The sequence below is a fragment of the Hemicordylus capensis genome, chromosome 2 (genome assembly GCF_027244095.1).
Source record: "Hemicordylus capensis ecotype Gifberg chromosome 2, rHemCap1.1.pri, whole genome shotgun sequence".
NCBI lineage: Eukaryota > Metazoa > Chordata > Lepidosauria > Squamata > Cordylidae > Hemicordylus > Hemicordylus capensis.
The window spans coordinates 48,152,404-48,175,130 of record NC_069658.1 but is presented as its reverse complement, the minus strand read 5'-3'; the positions used below and the strand labels follow the sequence as shown (position 1 = coordinate 48,175,130).

The 22,727-nt window shown below is 43.5% G+C and overlaps 1 protein-coding gene across 4 annotated transcripts in view; it reads left to right on the top strand.

Moving 5' to 3' along the window:
- SV2C (synaptic vesicle glycoprotein 2C) overlaps positions 1 to 22,727 on the top strand; it is a 247,434-nt gene that overhangs the window by 86,744 nt on the left and 137,963 nt on the right. For all 4 annotated transcript variants that reach the window (XM_053293614.1, XM_053293612.1, XM_053293611.1 and 1 more), the window contains one exon: positions 16,696 to 17,391. In XM_053293614.1, the coding sequence (XP_053149589.1) occupies positions 16,803 to 17,391 (589 nt within the window). In that variant the 5' untranslated portion in view covers positions 16,696 to 16,802. The remainder of the gene's footprint in view (positions 1 to 16,695; positions 17,392 to 22,727) is intronic.

Sequence of the window (22,727 nt, the reverse complement as noted above, 5' to 3'; positions counted from 1 at the left end):
CCAGATGCCTCTGGGGAGCCTACAGGCAAGAGGTATGTGTATGCCTTCTCTCCTGCTGTTGCTCCCTTGCATCTGGTATTGACAGGCATTGTGCCTCTGAGGCTGGAGGTGGCCCACAGCCACAATACTAGTGGTCATTGATAGACCTATCCTCCATGAATTTGTCTAAGCCCCCTTTAAAGCCATCCAAGATGGTGGCCATCACCACATCCCATGGCAAAGAATTAAAGAATTCCATAGATTATACACTGTGCGAAAAAGTACTTCCTCTTGTCGGTCCATTTTCCAACCTTGTAAAGCCATCCAAGATGGTGGCCATCACCACATCCCATGGCAAAGAATTAAAGAATTCAATAGATAATACACTGTGCAAAAAAGTACTTCCTCTTGTCGGTCCATTTTCCAACCTTCCGTTTCAGGGGGTGATTCCTGGTTCTAGTGTTGTGAGAGAGGGAGAAAAATGTCTCGGTCTACCCTCTCCACTCAATGCATAATTTTATATACCTTGATCATTTTTTCAATCCCCTTCCTAATGATTCCTAGCATGGAATTAGCCTTTTTCACAGCTGTTGCTCACTGAGACGACACTTTCAATGAGTTGTCCACAATGACTCAAAGATCTTTTTCCTGGTCAGTATATGCTGAATTGGATCACACTATGGTCACTGCTGCCCAATGGTTCTGCAACTCTTAACACCTTACACCAGGTCCTGGGCACCACTCAGGATTAAGTCCAAGGTAACCATCTCTCTGGTTGGTTCCACAACTAACTGTTCTAAGGCACAATCTTTTAGCATGTCTAGAAATTTGGCCTCTCTTTCATTACCTGAATGTGAATTTACCCAGTCTATGTGTTGGTAGTTGAAGTCACCCATTATTACTGCCTTGTCTCTCTTTGATGCCTCTCTGATATGCTTCTCCAACTTCAGGTCACTTTCAGCACTTTAATCCAGAGGGCGATAGCACGTCCCTAGTAAAACATTTCCTTTCAGTCCTCGTAATGTTACCCATAATTATTCTGTGGGAGACTCCGGTCCACCTAGGTTTTCTAGCATATTGGAATCTATCCCTTTTTTGATATACAGTACTACTCCTTCCCCAATCTTTCCTTCCCTGTTCCTTCTGTAGAGTTTATATCAAGGAATAATCATGTCCCACTGCTTCTCATCGTTCCACCAGGTTTCCATTACACCCACTATATCTATATTTTCATTAGTAACCAAGTACTCCAGCTCACCCATCTTGGCTCGGAGGCTTCTGGAATTGGTACCTATATGCCAGGTCCCTCACCTGGTGCTGGCGTGCTCTATCCCCCTTACCATCATTTGAGCTCTTTGGTAAGCTGTCTTGTGTTTCCTTCTGCTCAACTCCTGGCTGTACTGTGTCCCCTTCTGGTTTATTCGAAACGTGTTCACCCTCACACCTTAGGGGGTTTTGCTGGCTGAAGCAGATACCACCCATTTCCAGCCAGCAATCCCCCAGACGTCATTTTAAAGGCTGCTCTACGACCTTCTTGATTTTAAGCGCCAGCAGTCTGGTTCCATCTTGGTTCTAGTGGAGGCTGTCCATTTTGTACAGGCTTCACTTCCCCCAAAATGTATCCAATGTCTAACATATCTAAAGCCCTCCTTCCGGCACCACTGTCTCACCCATGCATTGAGACCCCTCAGCTCCACCTGTCTCGCTGTCCTTACGTGTGGAACAGGTAGCACTTCAGAGAACGATACCATGGAGGTCCTGGACTTCAATATGCTACTTAGCAGTCTAAATTTGGCTTCCAGGACTTCCTGACTGCATTTCCCAATATTGTTGCTGCCAACATGCACCACAACAGCTGACTACTCCCCAGCACTGCCTAACAGCCTACCTAGATGTAGTGTGATGTCTGCAACCTTCACACCAGGCAGGCAAGTCACCATGCAGTCTACACAAGGGATAAAGACCCACTTCTCTATGCCCCTAATGATTGAATCACCCACTACTTGGAGGTCCCCACCCCCTGGAGGAGCGAGATGATATGGGTGCATCACCCAAGGAAAGGGTCCCTGCTAAGGGAGTATTTCCCTTTTCCTCAGACCGAAGTCCTCCTTCCCCGAGACCTTCACTTTCCATGACAGCAGAAGCGCTGTCAGCCTGGGAGTGGGATGCTTCTATCACATCCCTGAGGGTCTCATCCACACCTCTTTGCCTCCCTAAGGTTCTCCAGGTCAGCCAGGTTGGCTCTGAGGGAACGAACCTGTACCCTGAGAGCCAGGAGCTCTTTGCACTGAGTGCACACCCAGGACCTCTGCCTCTCATGCAGATCGTCATACATGTGACAATCTGTGCAATACACTATGAAACACAGAACCTAGAAATGAGCTCCAGAGAGCTCCCGGTGGCAGTGGCCCCCACCAGCCCAAAATTGTTTTTTGGGGTGTGTGTGTGATTTTTTTTTAGTGATGCCTCATGGACCAGTACCCAATGCCTCGCAGACTGGTGTTGGGAAATAATGATTTAGAGTATATAGGACTTGTTCACTTGAAGCTCTGTACTGAGTGCAGTTGTCAGCTAATTAAAGGTTATTAACTATGTCCTCCAAGAAGATTACAAATGTCGGCTAGTACTCACCTTATTCTTGTGCTCAGTGTCTCCTCTGTAATGCAGGGAGACCACTCATTTGCCTCCCCACAGAGTTCCCTGCCAATCTCCCCCTAAACCCGTGCAAAACACCTTTGATATCTGTTTGCGAACTCCTCCTTGCCAATCTTCTGGGAGCAAACCTCCTATGGTCTGAGCCTTGTATTCAAGACCAGCAGGTAAGCTGATTCTCCTCTTGAATGTGATCCCTCCCACAACCTGAGGCACTCACCTGGAATGAATCCCCCACTCAGGCTACTCCTGCCAAACCCACAAACACTTCCAGCCAGCCAGAAAGCAAACCCTAGAAAATTACCAGCCCTAACAAACTTAGCTTTCTCTCTCCCTTTGGTTTTCTTGGTTTGTTTGTTTGTTTATTATCCTTGCTGTGTCCCCTTGCTTGATATCTTCTTTAGGAGAGAAATATAAGCTTGTTGCTTTTTCTTTCTTCAAGACTTTCTGTGGAGCTCTATGGAGAGACCCACAGATAGTGATGAACGCTGAGATGAAGATGTGGCTTTGGGGAATGTTTGCTGACACTACTCTGGGCAGACTAGTTTCCTGTGTCCTGAAGTCAACTTCAGTTCATTCATTTTTATTTTTCGTGTTTTTCTTTATTAAATTCTTTCTTCCCCCCATTTATCTTTTTTAAAAGTTAATTTGCCATGAATCTTGTGCAAGTCTGCCAATTGCTACTGGGTTTTTTCTTTCATAGAAGTCAATGGAAAATTAGAAAAAAAAATTGTAAGTTGGGAACGGCTGCCCATCAAACTCTGAAATTGGACACAAGTATAGCAAAAGATGGCAGGTGTTTTGAATTTGAAGTGAATAGATCAATGCATTGATTTTTGATGAATTTCTTAGATGGGGAGTGTTACTTTTTTTAAAAAAAATCCCCATTGATCTTGCACAAGGCTGCCATCTGAAGGTTTTTTAAAGGTTTTTTTAAATGCAGGCCATCCATCACACTTGTGCACACATGTGCTCCTTTTCTACCTGTGCAAATGAATAGGCCTCCTCTACAATCCTATTGTCCAGAAATGGCAAGAAAGAAGGGTAGAGCATGCAGTATAAAGAAACCTAGGTTTGAAAAACCATAAGGATCTTTAACCAGTCATAATAAAATGTAGCAATGTGAACAGCCCCAGCTTTAGACCAATTTATGCTTGTTTATGCTTAAACATGCTTTGTGTGTCGTCCCCCCCCCCCAACTTAAGACACTTCCTCTCACAGTAAAGCTCACAGTCTGGAAAAAATTCAGGTGAATGTCAACTTGTGCAGTTCAGGGTGCAGTTCAGGGAGCACAGAGGGAGAGAGAGGCAGCCTGGGCAGTGTGGAAAAACTGAATGAGCAATGCACCCGAGACTTGTTTTCTGCCCCGCCCCCAGCTCATCTGCAGCAGTTGCCCCTGCCCTGGTTATAGATTTGGGGATGGGGCTTACTCATAATGTGCAGGTGTTGCATGCAGATTGTCCCAAGCTCAATTCTTGGCATCACCAGGAAGAGCTAGGAAAGACCCTTGTCTGAAATCCTGCAGAGACCTGCCAGTTAGTGTAGTCCAGGCCTGCTCATCTTAGACCCCACCCCAGCTGTTTTTGGATTAGTGTATCTTTGAGTTGGTGTTGACTCTTGGCAACCACAGAGCCCTGTGGTTGTCTTTGGTAGAATACAGGAGGGGTTTACTATTGCCATCTCCTATGCAGTATGAGATGATGCCTTTCAGTATCTTCCTATATTGTTGCTGCCTGATATAGGTGTTTCACATAGTCTGGGAAACATACCAGTGGAGATTTGAACTAGCAGCCTCTGGCCTGCTACTCAAGACTACAACTTCCATAGTGCCCAGCCACAGTGACTGATAGCCAGGTATTATGGGAGTTGTAAGCTAGCATCTGCTGGAGGGCCAAAGTTGAGCAGCCCTGGTGTAGACAGTCCAGTTTTAGATGGGCCAGTGGTCTGGCTTGGTATAAGACAGCTTCATATATTCATAAGCTGCCCCATTCTGCTTCAATAATATATATAAAGAGTTAAATTGATTTCAGTAGTTAAGGAAGTGAATCGTATTGTGTAAGGTAGTCCTTTTCAACCAGTGGTATGAGTACCACTGGTACTATATAGTATGGCAGATAATACTTGTCCCTGCTGCCAGTGGGAATCACATGACTGTTCCACCTGGCCCAATCCTGCCAAAAGGTGGGGATTCCACCTGGCCCAATCCTGCCAATCAGCTGGGGCTGCAATGTACCAGCAGCAAGGTGTGGCTGTGCAGTGGCCTGGCCCTTCAAAAGAAACATGGGTCAGGGAAGGATGATCTAGACCAGGCATCCCCAAACTGCGGCCCTCCAGATGTTGCTGAACTACAACTTCCAGCATACCCAGCCACAAAAAATTATGTCTAGGGATGCTGGTAGTTGTAGTTCAGCAGCATCTGGAGGGCCGCAGTTTGGGGATGTCTGATCTAGACAGAGCATAGGGGAAATCACTTCTCCTATCCTGTTCCTTGCTACAAGGAACTCGGCCGCAAAGGTGGTACTTGGGGTGTGTGTGTGTGTAAAAACCCCTAAAAGGTGAGCAAAGTGATAAGATGACTTTTTGTACTGACAAAAAAAATTAAATATGCACAGCCTGGATTTACATAATAAATATAATACCACCTAAATATTTGGGACTTTAAGGAATAAGTTCAGATTATAGCCATGAGGCCTTCTCTGTTTTTGTTTTTGTTTTTGTTTTCTTTTGTTGAAATGTACAACTTTCATATAGTCCTATTTTCCTGAAAATTTTAATCATAATACAGAAGAATTGCATTACTTTTGATAATATATTGAGAATTCTAGGCTACTATGAACCATATAGTGCTTGTTATAAGCACGTTCTAGCCCTTTTAAAGCTGAAATGCTGACTGTTTCCTCCTCTGTAGACTTGTTTTGTTACAGATCTTGAAATGGCAATAATAAATAAAATATAGAACTCTAACAAACTATATTTTTGAAAATGGAAACATATATCCATAACCAACAAGCTATGGTCCATTGTTTAGGTTTTATACTCAAATAGCTTAATAACATTTAAGGATGGTATCCCACCCCCTACCCCCACACACATAATTGAGTTAAGAGGGCTACTCTACAATGAACATGAGAAATAAGTAAAATATTTTGAATAGAATGTATCTATTGATAAAGTGGGCAAGAAGGGATTGAGGGTTAGTTTGCAATCATCATAATGAAACATATGCTCCTGTCAACTGTAGAATAATTGTAGAATCTGGGCAGAGAATGCAGATACATTCTTGTCAATGGCACAGTTAGAGATTTAATGTAACTGTAGGAAACATTTATTCACACAGTTGGAACCAGATGGCATTCTTTTGCAATCTGTTCCAAACCTAGGAAGTCTTGCAAAAAGGGGTGTCTTGTTGTGAACTGATTATAATTGCAATCCTAGATCTAAAAGAAGATGGATCTGAAGGTGTTTTGTAAACTACAGGAAGGCAGGCTTGGCATTTCAGATTTTGTAGGAAAGCCATGCACTTTCTGATTGCTAGAGATACACCATCTCAGAAGATTCTTTGTATTTGATGCTGAGTGGCAAATCCAAAACACATGTGATATTGATCTCCAAACCATTTTTTCATAACACAGTAACCACAGCAGATAGGGGTGTGTGTGTGTGTGTGTGTGTGTGTGTGTGTGTGTGTGTGTGTAAGAGTAGCTTGATCAGTGGGTACTGTTTATTTTATTAGATACTGCAATTTTTAAAAGTGGGGGGGGGAGCATTGATTAGTTAATTTCTGTATTAGAAGAATCATCAAAATGATCAGAGATGAAACCAAATATGATAACAATCCTAATCCCTAGGTTGTTCTGAATCCCTATACAGCAGCATATAAAAAAGGGTATTCACATGCACATCCTAACCCACTAGAGCAGCCCAGCCTGGGTTAGGCTGCCAGTGTGAAGTGCCAGGAGCAAGGTCGCTCCTGGCGGTGCTCCTGCACTAAGCCCCAGTTTTTAACCCAGTGTTAAAATCTGGGTGATCGCCACTGGGTTAAACAGCTTCCCCCCGATCCACCGCCATTTCCAGTAGTGAGCCAGGAGAAGGAGCAGCTATGCTGAGTGTGGCGGCTGCTCTAACAAGAACAGCAGCTGCTTGTCTACTTTCTTCAACCAAAGTTTCCAAAGCAGTTTACATTTTGTTTGTTTTAATTGTAAACCGCCCTGAGCCATTTTTGGAAGGGCGGTATATAAATCAAATAAATAAATAAATAAATAATACATTAAAAACAAAAAATATATAAGATGGTCCCCTATCCCCAGAGGGCTCACAATCTAAAAAGAAACATAAGGCCCATACCAGAAACACCCACTGGAGGGATGCTGTACTGAGGTTGGATAGGGTCAGTTGCTCTCCCTCTGCTAAATATAAGAGAATCACCACTTTAAAAGGTGTCTCTTGACTCAGTTAGCAGTGGCCCCTGTCCCCCACAAGCGAGGTTGTGTGCAAGACCTCATAGGAACATAGGAAACTGCCATATACTGAGTCAGATCATTGGTCTATCTAGCTCAGTATTGTCTTCACAGACTGGCAGCGGCTTCTCCAAGGTTGCAGGCAGGAATCTCTCTCATCAGCCCTATCTTGGAGAAGCCAGGGAGGGAACTTGAAACCTTCTGCTTTTCCCAGAGTGGCTTCATCCCCTGAGGGGAATATCTTGCAGTACTCACACATCAAGTCTCCCTTTCATATGCAACCAGGGCAGACCCTGCTTAGCTATGGGAACAAGTCATGCCTGCTACCACAAGTATTTACACTAGAGATGGTGAATATGAATTAAGGGACAATTTCTTGGGAGGGGGGAAAGTAAGCTATTTCAGACTGACCCAGACCTATGTCTAGATCAGGCCTAGAAATGGGTCACAAATGCCCTCCCAAAAAACAAAACAACCCCCCACCCAAACACAAACCTCTTCTTTTGTGATAGTAGGGAAATTGGTAGAAGGAGGTCCAGCTTCTTGACTGGATGGCAGGCTGACCACCTCCAGATCATAAAATAATGGTTCCTCGAATGCTCAGAATTGTCATTACCTGCTGGAATGATAAGACTTGTTGTTTTCTCAGGGCAGAGAAGGCTACAAGCCTCTTTATTTCTGTAGGAAACTATTTTGAGCTCAGAAATGTCATTCTAGCTTCTGGGATTGGCCACAGTGTTTTGGAGAGCCAAGGCTCCCTCCCACTGTTGGTTCCCCCATCTTTTTAAATATAAAGGGAAGGCCTTTACTTTTTCTTTGCTTGCCGCCATCTGATATCCATGAGAATTCCCTACACGTATACGTAACTCCTCTGGAGGTTCTGCAGAAATTTGCAAGGAATGATCACAATATTCAAATGTTTTTGAGATAAACAGGCGGATGGTTACTCACTCCTAATTATTATAACACTCTTCTTTAGTGTTCAAAGACTGTTATATGCATGCTCCCAATAATCCTTGGGGTTAGTCTCACAATCAGCAAAAATTGGGCTAGGAGAGCCGAGCCCGATTTTTGCTGATCGTCAGAACCACTGGGCTCGGCTGCGAGCCTGGTGGTTCTAGAGTGGGTAACCCACTCAAGTACCCCTCCCCTTAGCCCGGGTTTGCGGAGTGAGTGCTCCACAAACCCTGGCTATCTGATCATGAGTAGCCCCCTGGAGGGGAGGCAAAAAGCCGCCTCCCGGCTCCGGGGGTCTCCCTGCACTTGCGCAGGGCATACTGGAGCTTCCGGAGGCTGCACGGCCCCTGAGCTCCCCAGCCCCCACCGGCTCCATCATGGAGCCCGCAATCGTGTAGGCGGCCGATCCAGGTGCCCAGGGTTCCATCCCCGATCATGAGCGGGGAGAGCAGGCTTAGCTCGCTCCGCTCTCCCTGCTCACCATACTAAACCGGGTCTCACTGATCGTGAGACCCGGCTCCTAGTGTTTATTTTCCAATAACTAGTTATAAATACGCTAGCTAGCTAGATAGATAGATAGATAGATAGATAGATAGATAGACAGATATCTCCACAAAATATCTATCCATATAAATAATCAGTTATTCTAATATAACAGAGACAATGATACATTACATCATAAAACATTAGTATAAAGATTAATAATCTTGCTCATTAGTATTTATAAAGATATTGCAGGCTTGTCATCATAAATAGGGCATGTGTGATGGAGGGGGCCCCCTAGAAAGATTTTGTCCCTGGGCCCCCGGGGTCTTGCTGCGCCCCTGGTTTATGGCACGCATCTCCTTATCCTGAAACTCCCCAGATTCTAAAAGGTGTTAGGTGCACAGTCAGACCAATCCCCTCACTTTTCCTCTGCCCCCAATGCTCAACTGCCCTAAAGGTTCTAAGATCAGTGGAGGTCACTGAGTATGATCAATCTTTATCATGCCACTTTGTGAATTAAAATGTAAATGCCAGGCAGCGCTTGTTGCATGGGCTGTTAACCTCTTCCCTGTTATGCCTCAGAGTGTAGGGGAGGAGGTATGCCACCACTTGCATTCTCCTTCTACTGCTAAACTTTACCCCTCCCCCTACTCCTCCCTGGGAGCACAGGCCTTCAGTCTCCCTCTGTCCACTCTTCCTCCTTGGCAATTCACCCCCACTAAATACCCTTGCCTGCCTGCTCAGCCCCTCTACAGCTGTTCTTCCATACTTGGCTGTTGAGTGCCGGAGATGCCAACCCTCCTGTTTTAGTCAGCTCTGATGCGACAGGCAGTCTCAGTCTCTTAGCTGACCATGGATGAGTTTAGCTGCATCACTGGCCTGGGGAATGGACAACAAACTAATATTTTTCTGCATATCTTGCCGGGCGGGGGCAAGTTTGTATATATCACTACCTTGCCTATGGGTCGTCCCATTTTGTTGCCTAGTTGATAAGCAAAGATACAAAGAGTGATGAGCACAACTGGTACAAAGTAGTGTCAAAGTCATTTTTAATGAAACACTGATGGATAATGGGACAATGGAAAACAGTCCAGCAACAGTGGGTAAAATATAAGACAAAATTTAATAAGGAATAGGTTTTGCGAGGAATCAGCGCTCTCACTCTCTTGCCTATCTGTCAGTATTTTCTTATCAACCTAAGCTTTCAAGGATGAATTGTATGAAATCACTTTACCTTTACATGAGATCCTGTAAAATGTAACTCCGCAGGATGAAGTCACCTTTTTACTGTGTCATTTCATAAGATATTTGAGAGCAGTGTCAAACAGATTTTAAATCAAAGATGCTGTACTCCTGAATCACTCTCAGAACAAAATATATTATCATTTGATCACTGGAAAATGTTAATGTGTGGCTGCAGTTCCACCTATTTCTCAGTTTAGCACTAAGAGTATTTTGACTAAAGCCTCAGATCTTGGGTCAGAAGTTAGACATCCTATCTAATTGGGTGACCTTCACTTTGTGTTAACATAGGTTACACAGGAAGCTGTCTTGTATCTAGTCAGACTATTCTTCCATCTAGCTCAGTATTGTCTACAGTGACCAGCCGTGGTTCTCCAGGGTTTCAGATGAATCTTTTTTTGACTTAGGTGAAGATACCACGGACTGAATCTGAGCACTTCTGCAGACAAAGTAGATGCTCTTCTGTTGAGCTATAATCCTTCTCTAAAGGGTTATGCCTTATACAGAATCAGACCATTGGTTTATCTAGCCCACTATTGTCTACTCTGACTTGCTGTGCCTTGGCAGGGTCTCAGTGGAAGAATTTTCACATTATCTCCTCCTAGAGATCTGAAGGATTGAACTCTGGACCATCTGCATGCAAAGCATGTGCTATACCACTGAGCTATGGTCCTTTCCCTCAGGTATTAACACTTGAATGTCATTCATCTCTTATTGATGAAAGATCTGTTCCAGCATGTGTCATGTCAGGTGAAATCCTTGGCCTAGTTCATACAGCTACTTGAATCGAGGTTTAATGTGAGTTACCTGCTTAACAAACAGGGAATAAATCTGATCCAAATGAAACTAGAGAACTATACAAGATAGGAATAGCTCTTATATTGACAATATTGTTCTTAGTATCCAATATTTATGTGTGTATGTATTTATCTCTATCTCTCTATATGAAAATGTAATTAAATATTGAGATTCTAATAAGAAATAATTCACAAAGCTTTATCCACATAAATACTTGTTTCCACAAAAAGCTTTTTAATACATAAAAGTTTTCATAAAGGCTGGTTAATACATAAAATAATAAAAATGCTAAAGGTTTTGATGGTGTAAAGGTTTTCAAATGCTAGTAAACAACGAATGCTCTCATAATTGCCCTCAGTATTAAAAGTGCTCAAATGTGACTTGACTATATAGCAACATCCTTGGTTCTTTCAATTCCTGTTACGTCAGATGCATTTCAACCAGTGATTTTCCTCAGTAACTTTTTCCATATATTGTTGATAGAGGACAATGTAGCTCCAGTTTCTGTCCAACTCTGAAAGTTTTCATAACTTCTCTATAGTATATATCTGTGGTCCATTTTCACATGTTTCTTCTATCAAGAGTTTGGAGTTTAACCTCATTACAAATGGGTTGCATTTGTCTAGCCCATGAAAGCTTTTATACCATCAAGACCTTTAGTATTTTTATTATTTTTTAATGCATCAAGACTTTATGAAAACCTTTATGTATTAAAAAGCTTTTAATTGAAATTTTTACATATTTATGTGGATAAAGCTTTGTGAATAATTTCTTATTAAAATCTCAGTGTACACATATTTCTTTACATCATCAAATGTTTATTAATGCTGGATACTGACCAAGAACTATATTGTCAATATAGGAGCTATTCCTGAACTTTTACAGTTCTTTAATGTGGGTTACTGACACTAGCATGATTGTGTGAACCCACACCAATGTGGGAATCTCAGATTCATCTTAGACTATAAACTACTTTGGCACAGGTTCACAAAATCACATTAATATTGGTAACCCACATTAAGCCTAGATTTGAACAACTGTGTGAACCAGGCCCTTGTGTGGCCAGAAGACATTACGGTGTAGAAGCTAAATCTGCCTCTGAATATAATTTCAGATTTAGTTTCCACCTAATTTTAGGCTGATGAATATAACCCCTCTTGCTATAACAGTCACAAATTCATTGGACATGTAGAAGCAAGGAGCATATTATTGCCATGTTTGTACATTTTGGTGTACCCCCAGACCAGAAGCTTGGTCATTTTAGCTTACAAGGAAGTGAAGTTTTAGCCTGTTGCATTTCCGAGATTCCAGACACTGATTAGGGGTTTCCAGGTGCCCTTAGGTCAGTAGCATGGCTGCAATGGAACTGAGATAAGCCACTCTGATTGCATCTAGGCATGCACAGAAAGTGAGGGCAAACCAGCCCAAGAATGTTAAAAGGAGATAAAGAGCAATGAAATTCATTCATTCATTCATTCATTCAATTTCTATACCACCCTTCCAAGAATGGCTCAGGGCGGTTTACACAGAGAAATAACAAAAAAATAAGATGGAACCCTGTCCCCAAATGGCTCACAATCTAAAAAGAAACATAAGATAGATACCAGCAACAGTCACTGGAGGTACTGTGCTGGGGGTGGATAGGGCCACTTACTCTTACTCTGCTAAATAAAGAGAATCACCACGTTAAAAAGTGCCCCTTTGCCAAGTTAGCAGGGGAATGCAAGCTTCCTTCCCCTTTAATGAGCCTTTGCAGATAAGGCAAGCATCCAAGGACACTTTCCCTCCCTTTTTCATGTGAGTCGTGCTGGACAGAAGTGAAGATAAGCTCATCTTTATTTTTTGTCTGCCTCTTTGGCAGGATACCTGTTGAAAAACTCTTTTGTTTAAGAGGAACACCTAAACCATCACCCACAGGACTGACCCAGAATCACAGCATATGAGGAACAAGTACTTAAAATACTTTTGTCGGTGCCCTCATATTCAGGCCCTCAGATCATGTCTTGGACTATAAGATCCTTCCCCCATGAAATTGATGGATTTGGGCTGGTGCTTTGGCTCGAGACAGACACCCATGCTATCTCCCTTGCTTGCAAGCACACCTGTGGAGAGACACTCAAGTGGATAGATGATCCCCAGCTAGACAACAAATAGATAATGGATGTGTCTTTGTTCTATCCATTTCTCTAAATGTTCACCCCCAACCTTTATCCCTCTTCCTTAGTGCTAAAACATGTTTGTGCCTTGAACACGATCAACTTTCCTGGTTGTTAACTTATGTTCATAGCTTTATTATTACCAATTTTTTATTACCAACTGAGCTAATTTTCCTCACTTTAGTCAAAATATAGTAATGAAGGGTGGTTACCTTTGTGACTATAGTTACAGTGGTTACCCTTATAGTGGCTACTCTTAAAAACAAAAATTGTAATTTTAATTGTGGTTTTAGCCTGATCTTACTTGGTTTAAGCTGTTTAATTGGTTTAGCCTGTTCAACTTAATTGGTTTAACTTTATTAGTCTTATTTTACATTGTGACTATTTTATTAATGTTGTGAGCCGCCTAGAGCATTAGTGTACTGGAGAGGCGGGGTATAAATATTTTAAATAAACAAATTACTACCACGCTTCAAAGCAAACTTGGTAAAATAGTCACACCCTCTGTCTGCCTCTGGATGGCTCTGATATCTCAGCTCCAGAAAGTCCTGGATAAATCTGTTTACTTAGATCCTTTCCAGTCTGGCTTCTGAACAGGATATCGGACGGAAACTGCCTTGGTTGCCCTGGTGGATGTCCTGGTCTGGGAGATAGACAGAGGGAGTGTGACTCTGTTGATCCTCCTGAATCTCTCAGTGGCTTTCGATACCATCGACCATGGTATCCTTCTGAATTGCCTGGGGGAAACTGGGATAGGAGGCACCCAGCTCTACCTATCTTTTAAGTCAGCAGAAACCAGGGAGGCAGTGGATGCTCTGAACTTTCTGGACTGGATGGGGGCAAACAAGCAGAAACTTAATCCAGATAAGACGGAAGTGCTCTGGGCTGGTAGAACTGATCATCTGAGTAATGAAGTGAATTTGGTCTTGGACAGAGTCACACTCCCTGAAAGACAAAGTCTGCAGTTTGGAGGTGCTTCTGGACCCAACCAGTGGTCCCTCTAATTCTTTTCATCTCTGTATGGAATGAGTTTTGTTCTGGGTGGCAGTATCAAGGCAGTGTGCATGCACGTGAATTCAGAATGGGACCTTCCTGATTCAACCTGAGAAGGATCTAAATTGAACTGAGCGGACATCCGAAAACTTGTGAGCGTGGACACGTGTGCGCACCTTAGAGGGAACAATGCTGTCCTTGGAGGCACAGGTGGGCAGCAGGGTGGCCAGAACCTCAGGGGTATACTCGTGAGTCAAATAGGCCATAACCCAAAATTTGGCTTAAAAAAAAGCCAAATCTGGCAACAGAGGTGGGCAGTGGTGTGCAGAAGTGCCTTTTATTAGCTACGGTTGATACACCAGCTGCAACCCTACTTGGAGAAGTCAGACCTGACCTCAGTCACTCATGCTTTGGTAACATCCAGATTAGACTGAAGCAACTTGCACTCATGAAGTTGTTTCATGGGTGCAACTTCTACGTGGGGCTGCTGTTGGAGACGGTTCGGAAGCTTCAGGTGGTCCAGAATGGTGCTGCAAGGATGCTCATGGGTGCAAGTTGCTTCATGAGTGTCATTCCCATCCTGTGGCAGCTTCATTGGTTACTGGTCTGCTTCCGGGTTAGATTCAAGATGCTGGTTTTGATCTTTAAAGCTCTACAAGGTTTGGGGCCGGGGTACCTGTCAGATCACATTTGCCCATATGAACCTACCAGGGCCATTCACTCATCATCTCAGGCCGTGACACTAACAGAGATTAGTTGGTGGGAACTAGAGAGATGGCCTTTTCGGTTGTGGCTCCTTGGCTTTGGGACACCCTTCCTGAAGAGCTTCACCATGCTCCCACCCTCAGTGTTTTTAAAAAAACTACTAAAAGACACACATTTTTAAAGAGGCTTTTTAATGTTCCATCTTTGGTTATATTTGATAGTTTCTTTAGTTTTTAGTTTATAACAATTCTTAATTTTTATCTTTTAAAATAACTTTTTAATTTGTTTAATTCTGATTGAGGTTTTAGCCTGACTTTTAACTTGTTTACTTAATTTGGTTAATTCTATTAGTTTTATTTTACATTGTATCTTTTTATTGTTTTCAGCCGCCCTGAGCAGTAGTGTACTGGAGGGGTGGGGTATACATATTTTAAATAAATAATAAATAAAATTTCTGTGTGTGCAGCCGAAGTCCTGAATAGGCCCCATGTGTGGACTTTGCATGTGTCATCAGGGATCCTCCCAGGTTTTGCTGAGTGTTTGTGATGCAAAAGAGCTTTAGCATATGCATCTTATATAAGCTATACCTACATCTTTGGATAAAAATATGGAGGACAGGAGTGGGGAAAGCAGTGTAATCCCATCCCCCCTCCTCATGCTCAGTGAACATGTGAAAAGTGCTACATATAGTGATCATAATTGGTCATGGTGTGACTCTCCTCTCCCCTCCACTCAGTTAACGTCATAATTGGATTTGGAAAACTGAATGATTTCCCTCCAAAGTTTGGTCTCTTTCTGAATTTGAGCACTATTAACCAAATCCAAGCCTGTCGCATCCTGATGGCATCATCGGGCATATGGTAGGGTTCAATCCATCCCCCATCTATCTGCTCACCACCAAATTGACTTCCTTTGTCCCACCTATCTTTTTACTTTGCTTGCTGCTGCTATTCTAGAAGAGGTGGAAGGAAAGGAGAGCTTTTTCCCTTCTCCTTGCTCTGGTTGCATGCTGCTCTGGCTTTGAGGCAGGCATCAGAGTGGGGAGGAGGTAAACGTTCTCTCCCTCTGAATTAGTGGTGTGCACGGAACCACCGCGGTGCGGTCCAGCACTGAGGGGGGTCTACCATTAAGGGCACGGGGGGGTAGAACTTACCCCTCCCACCGTTCTTCCCCCTCCGGCGCTGCATTTTAGATTGAAGTTTTTGGGGCGGCAGCGTTCCTCCCTGCCGCCCCTGCCCCCGTTGTTGCCCGGAAGTCACAGTAATATCAGCACGCATGCGTCCGTTGCGGCGCGCATGCGCCTGTCACCGCCGTGCGCGCGCGCCACATACGTCACACGCAGCGTGCGTGTGACGTATGCGGCGCGCGCGTGCACGGCGGCGACAGGTGCGCGCACGCCGCGACGGGCGCATGCGTGCTCGTATTACTGTGACTTCCGGGCAACAACGGGGGCAGGGGCGGCAGGGAGGAACGCTGCCGCCCCAAAAACTTCAATCTAAAATGCAGCGCCGGAGGGGGAAGAGCGGTGGGAGGGGTAAGTCCACCCCCCGCCCTTAAAGGTAGACCCCTCCCTCAGTGCCGGACTGGTCCGGTTCGGAACCGGTTCGGGGGCCTCCAACATGGCCTCCAAACCGGTTCGTGCACATCCCTACTCTGAAGCAGCCAGAAGGAAGGAAAACAAGTATGTGTTTGGCAGTGTGGGTGTGGCAGGGATGGAGGAAGTCACTGACTTCTCCAGCTCTGTTTAAAATCCAAACCAGAGAAGAATTCTCAGGGCTGTAATAGGTGCCTCATATTTTAAGCAAGCACAACAAGTTGCTAATAGCTTTTTAACTAGAATTGTGGTTTTAAATTGCTTTAAGTGCACCCTCTCCCACCCTTAAAGTCAACCCCCCTGCCTTTGAACTTCTCCTGCCCAGTTCTGTGCACATCCCTAGCTGGGGATGATGGGAGTTGTAGTCCAACAACATCTGGGGACCCAAGGTTAAGAAACCCTGCCCTAGAAGTTTTTTGCCTTCCGCTTTTTTAGCATGCTGTTTTGAATCTTTTGTGTCATCTAGAGTTATTTTCTCTGCAGGAGCTTTTCTGCAGTGCACCAGCTCTCTGCTTGTGGTGCATTCTGGTCAGAATAGTGTGATTAATCTGTGGGGTGTGTGGATAGTCCTGCCCATTGGGCAGGGCTCGGACTAGACCCCTCACTCTCCTCAAGTTCTGTAATTATTTGAAGAATGAATAAAACTTAAGTATTGTATCTCTTTCTCCTTCTCCAGATATTGTGTTAAAACTGAATGTGTCTTGAAGTCTCCTGCTGCTGCTCTCTAGCACACAACAGCTCTTCCACGCAGAATCAGTTCAGTCACACCTCGATTAACACAAGATGGATCGAGCTTATGAGATGGAAGATAGGGCTTCATTAGTGAGAGGGGCTCACGACATTGCCAAGGAGGTGAAGAAGCAGGCAGTGAAGAAGGTGAATAAAACTGCAGACAAAGCTCAAGATGGATATACGCAAAGATCTTATGACAGATTTCAAGCTGAAGAAGAAAATAATGGTGAGTATTATACCCAAGGAGGAGATTATGATGGTGAAGCAAATGAAGATGAAGGATCAAGTGAAGCAACTGAAGGACATGATGACGATGATGAGATTTATGAGGGAGAATATCAGGGAATCCCAAATGCAGCACAGAACAAGGATGGGATAGCAGCTTTAGGACACCCAACACAAGATAACTTCAAGGATCGTCATGAACTGGAGACAGAGAGAAAAGCTGATGAAGAAGAACTAGCACAGCAATATGAGCTAATCATTCAAGAATGTGGACATGGGCGTTTTCAGTGGGCCCTCTTCTTTGTCCTTGGAATGGCACTAATGGCTGATGGGGTAGAGGTTTTTGTGGTTGGATTTGTGTTGCCCAGTGCTGAGACAGACATGTGCATCCCTAACTCTGGATCAGGATGGCTTGGTAAGTGTAATCCGAAGTCTGTATTGACTTCATCGTATAGGAGACATTTTATCTAGTTAAATAAAACATAAATCTAGGTGATTGTTTGAATTTCTCTCCCCCCCACCCCCATTAGGGATTAAGATATACTATTGTTCAGATCTTTTGCATACTCTATTTAATTTGATAGTATAAAATTTTTTGATAAATGATATTTACTGTTTTAAAGCCAAATCAGTATGTGTATTTTACAATAAATATTTGCATGTTGATAATAGCAGACCAATCTTGTGAATATTTAAATAGTTAGAGGTAAAATGATAAATGTTGATACTCAGTCTTCACTGGTAGTCATCTAAGAACTGCTGAAATCTAAAAGTATTTTTGGATGCTCACTAAATTCATATAGAACTGTCAGCATTCACTAAATCTCGGATATTCACAGTGATGTATATATTGAAACAACCCTTACTCTTGCTTGAATATAAATTTATTTCTTCGTGGTCTCTGTGCATTCACACTTAGGTTATGCGCTTGTGCAGAGACCAGGTTCCAAACATTCCAAAGCTTCACCATAAAAGGAAAAAAGAGCCGGAAAACATAGGTTCTATATGATCACACCCAACCCTTCCTCAGTCTTTCATTGACCGCTGCCAGAGCAGGATCATTGGAATGCTCCTCTGTCTTCACCTAGCAAATACAGGCCATATTATTGAGACTATAAATGTTACACAATAAAAACATTAAATTGGAATACAAAAATACAAATATAATTAAAAATTTAAAAAACATACACAATATCAAATATGTAAAGCAGTCTAAGGTTGCAGTCCTGTGCACATTTACCAAGGATTAAGCTCCATTAAGCACTTACTTCCAAATAATGGATTGCTTCTGAGTAAACACGCATGAGAGTGATGTCACTTTGTTTTATTAATGCAACTTCTCTATATATTTTTCATATGTATTGACTCTTCCTCCAAATATATAACCAACTGTCTGTTAGGAAGTTGACAAACTATGTTCTTGTCTATTATAAGAAATGTTTTACTGGTTCTCTATGTGATAGCAGTGATTGTTTTAAAGCAAAATTAGTCTTCAACTTCAGTAATGTTTCCCCAATTTTAATCTATCATAAAATTAGGATGGGTCAGGGGAGAAGACTACAAATTTTTGTTATGGAATTATGGTTGCCTTGTTGGTGCAGACCTGGTATCACATATGTTCTGTAAAATTAGATGGGATGAAATAAACCCCAGACAAAAACTGTAGGACTAGCCCAAGATATTTTGTTACCCAAAGTGCCTGCCCTTGTGCACTCTAAGAGGTACACACCAGAATCCTTTGTCACAAAGGATGAGTGAGCACAGGTATTGCCTTGCTCAGAGTAGTTGCCCAGATGGGCAGGGCCTGAGACTGGATTTGGTTCACACACTGAGGGAGCCCCTGGATGGGAGCTGTCGTCTGGCTGTGTGGAATTCTAGGAGCGGGTGTTCCATTTCACCAGCATTCGGAACAGTCAGTGAGGCAGAAGAGGCTTTGAGAACCCCCTACCCTAGTTCAGTAACTGGATATGCTCTTTATTTTTTATTACATATTTACATAGTTAAAAACAAGGTCAGAGGCGGTGAGCTTGTTCATCAGTCAAGGCCCAGCTGGGTAGGGAGGGCTTTTTTGCCTACCTCATTCAGAATCTGGGGATGGCATCTGGGTAGCAGATGCTTTTCCTCTGTGTGTGTGATTTGCCAGGGATAGCAAACTCCAGTGTTTTTGTTTGTCCCTGCCTGGAGGGGATGGAGTCAGCTAGGGCTGTGGGAGGCCCCGCATTCCTTTGAGACACATCCTGTGTCTCAGTTTGAAGCCTACTTTGGGAAGAGTAGGAGCAGCTTCAGAAGGTGAGCAAGTTTTTCTAATCAACAACAACATCTAGCCTTTCCCACCTTCAAACTAACTAACAGGAGGAGGGGAGATTTTGAGTGGCTGGTTTCTCTGTAAGGAATAAGTCCTAGTCTGTGTGTGTGTTATTTGCCCAGGCTAGCATTTGCCAGGGCTAGCAAACTCCAGTGTTTTTGTTTGTCCCTGCCTGGAGTGTTTTTGTTTGTCTCAGCTCAGGCTGTGGGAAACCCCACATTCTTTCCCTGCTTCAAACTAACTTACAGGAGGAGGGGAGATTTTGAGTGGCTGGTTTCTCTGTAAGGAATAAGTCCTAGTCTCTGTGTGTGTTATTTGCCAGGGCTAGTAAACTCCAGTGTTTTTGTTTGTCTCTACCTGGAGGGGGTGGAGTCAGCTAGGGCTGTGGGAGGACCCACATTCCGTTGAGACACATCCTGTGTCTCAGTTTGAAGCCTATCCTCTACATAAGAGGTGAGGGCCCGAGAGCATAGCAAACAGGGATAGCAAACAGGACGTTGGAGTTTTGCAGGAGTTTAGCGGGAAGTGTGCAGGGGAGCCTGGAACAAGACCCAGTGATCACAAGGAGCCCGGTGGAGAAGAGAAGGTAAGTACAAATCCCTTCCTCATATTCTTGAGAAAGGCTGTTTGGACAGTTAAATAGCTGACCATTACAGCTGAGACCAATCCTTCTAATAAACTATCTCTAAATACTGTAAACAGCCAACAAAACCAGTATGAAGATAGAAAGTCAGCAGGAGAGGGGGCACTTCCCAGTGTATGGCACAAAGTGTCGCATGTATGACTATTTGCTCCATGGGCAGAAGTCATGGGTGTGTGCTCTGTGCAAAGAGCTCCTGGCTCTTAGGGAACAAGTTTGTTCCCTCAAGGCCAAGGTGGCAGATCTGGAGAGGCATGTGGATGAGACCTTCAGGGACATGGTAGAGGCATCTCACTCCAGGGCTGATAGCTCCTCTGCTGTCAGGGAGAGTGAAAGTCTTGAGGAAGGAGGACATTGATCTGAGGAAAAGGGAAATGCTCCTTTAGTTAGGATCCCTTCCATGGATGTTGAGCCCATTTCCTCTTGAGGATGGAAAGCATCCTCAAGGATAAAATTGTAAAGCACCTAGAAGAACAGGCCCTGCTGGGAGTGAACCAGCATGGGTTCCGCAAAGGTAAATCTTGCCTGACCAACCTTTTCGAGTTCTTTGAGAGTGTCAACAAGTGTGTGGATCAAGGTGATCCAGTTGACATAGTATACCTGGACTTCCAAAAAGCTTTTGACAAAGAATTCCTCATCAATGACTCATGAGGAAACATAGTGGTCATGGGATAAGGGGACAAGTACATGTGTGGATTACTAAATGGTTGAAAGACAGGAAACAAAGGGTTGGTATAAATGGAGAGTTTTCGCAATGGAGGGAAGTAAGAAGTGGGGTCTCCCAGGATTCTGTACTGGGACTGGTGCTTTTTAATTTATTCATAAATGATCTAGAAGCCGGGGTAAGCAGTGAGGTGGCCAAATTTGCAGATGATACCAAACTCTTTCGGGTAGTGAAATCCAAAATAGATTGTGAAGAGCTCCAAAAGGATCTCTCCAAACTGGGTGAGTGGGTGACAAAGTGGCAAATGCGGTTCAATGTTGGCAAGTGTAAAGTGATGCACATTGGGACAAAGAACCCCAACTTCAGGTATACGCTGATGGGATCTGAGCTGTCGGTGACTGATCGGGAGAGGGATCTTGGGTTCGTGGTGGACAGCTCGTTGAAAGTGTCAACTCAATGTGTGGCAGTTGTAAAAAAGGCCAGTTTCATGCTAGGGATCATTAGGAAGGGGATTGAAAATAAAACAGCTAATATTATAATGCCCTTATACAAAACTATGGTGCAGCCACACCTGGAGTACTGCGTACAATTCTGGTCACCGCATCTAAAAAAGGACATTGTAGAACTGGAAAAGGTGCAGAAGAGGACAACCAAGATGATCAGGGGCCTAGAGCACCTTTCTTATGAGGCAAGGCTATAACGTCTGGGGCTATTTAGTTTAGAAAATAGATGACTGTGGGGAGACATGATAGATGTCTATAAAATCATGCCTGGTGTGAAGAAAGTGGATAGAGAGAAATTCTTCTCCCTCTCCCATAACACTAGAACCAGGGTTCATCCCATGGAATTGGAATGCCAGGAAATTTAGAACCAGCAAATGGAAGTATTTTTTTTCACACAACACATAATCAACTTGTGGAATTCTCTGCAATAAGATGTGATGACAGCCAACAACCTGGATGGCTTTAAGAGGGGTTTGGATAACTTCATGGAGGAGAGGTCTATCAACAGCTACTAGTTGGACGGCTATAGGCCACCTCCAGCCTCAAAGGTAGGATGCCTCTGAGTACCAGTTGCTGGGGAGTAACAGCAGGAGAGAGGGCTTGCCCTCAACTCCTGCCTGTAGGCTTCCAGAGACATCTGGTGGGTCACTGTGTGAAACAGGATGCTGGACTAGATGGGCCTTGGGCCCGATCCAGCGGGGCTGTTCTTATGTTCTTATGTCCTACTGATGATCAAGATCCCCACCTATAACCTTGTTTTTATCTAATATGCAATCAAAAATCAGGAGTGTGCCCAGCTCCTGAATTAGGGTAGGCTTAGTTGTATATTTGGAGGAAGAGCCATGGAGTTCATTTTGCATTCATTCCTAAATCGTGTGATGTGCAATGAATGGGTACAAATGAGGTTCATATTCTCAACTGTTTGTTACCAATTTATGGATGTCAGACAGGCAGCTGGTGTCCTCTGCATGGCTGCCACAACATGATTACTCCGAGCGGCAGCTGCCATCCTCCCCCCCCCACCGCCCCTGCCAAGTCCTAGATTGATTCTGTGTCTGGGGTACTGTGGGAAAGTAAAATGGTGGCCACCAGAAAGCAGCTGCATAGAAGACCTTCATTGCCTTCTGCAGCAACTAGGCAAGAAGAAAAGGAACATAAAGGAATGTAAGAAACAAACATTCCTCTGTATGAATGGAGAAGTGCTGCTAGTCTGTTAAGACAATACTGAGCTAGATAGACCAATGGTCTGACTCATTATATGGCAGCTTCCTATGTTTGTATGTTCCTATGTAATGACTAACAAAACGAAAGAAAAAAATAACGAATGAGTTCTGAAATGAATTAAAGCTTTAATAATGAAAACGAATGGAAAGCAAATGTATTTATTATTTTTGGACACTCTTAGGATGCACACCATTGGCAGAAATCTCTCCTTAAAGCAACTTTCCACTCTCTCAAAAAACTATAATCTCTTTCTAGCCTTGCTTTTCATTTTTACAGTTCTGTTCTTATTTATCTGTTCTTATGATATCCAATTTTTTGTTCTGATATTTGGTGGTACAGGTTTTATATTATGTCATCTGTATTCTGTGTGCTGTCTTGAGATTCTTCTTGGAAGAAAAAGTGGATTATAAAGCAA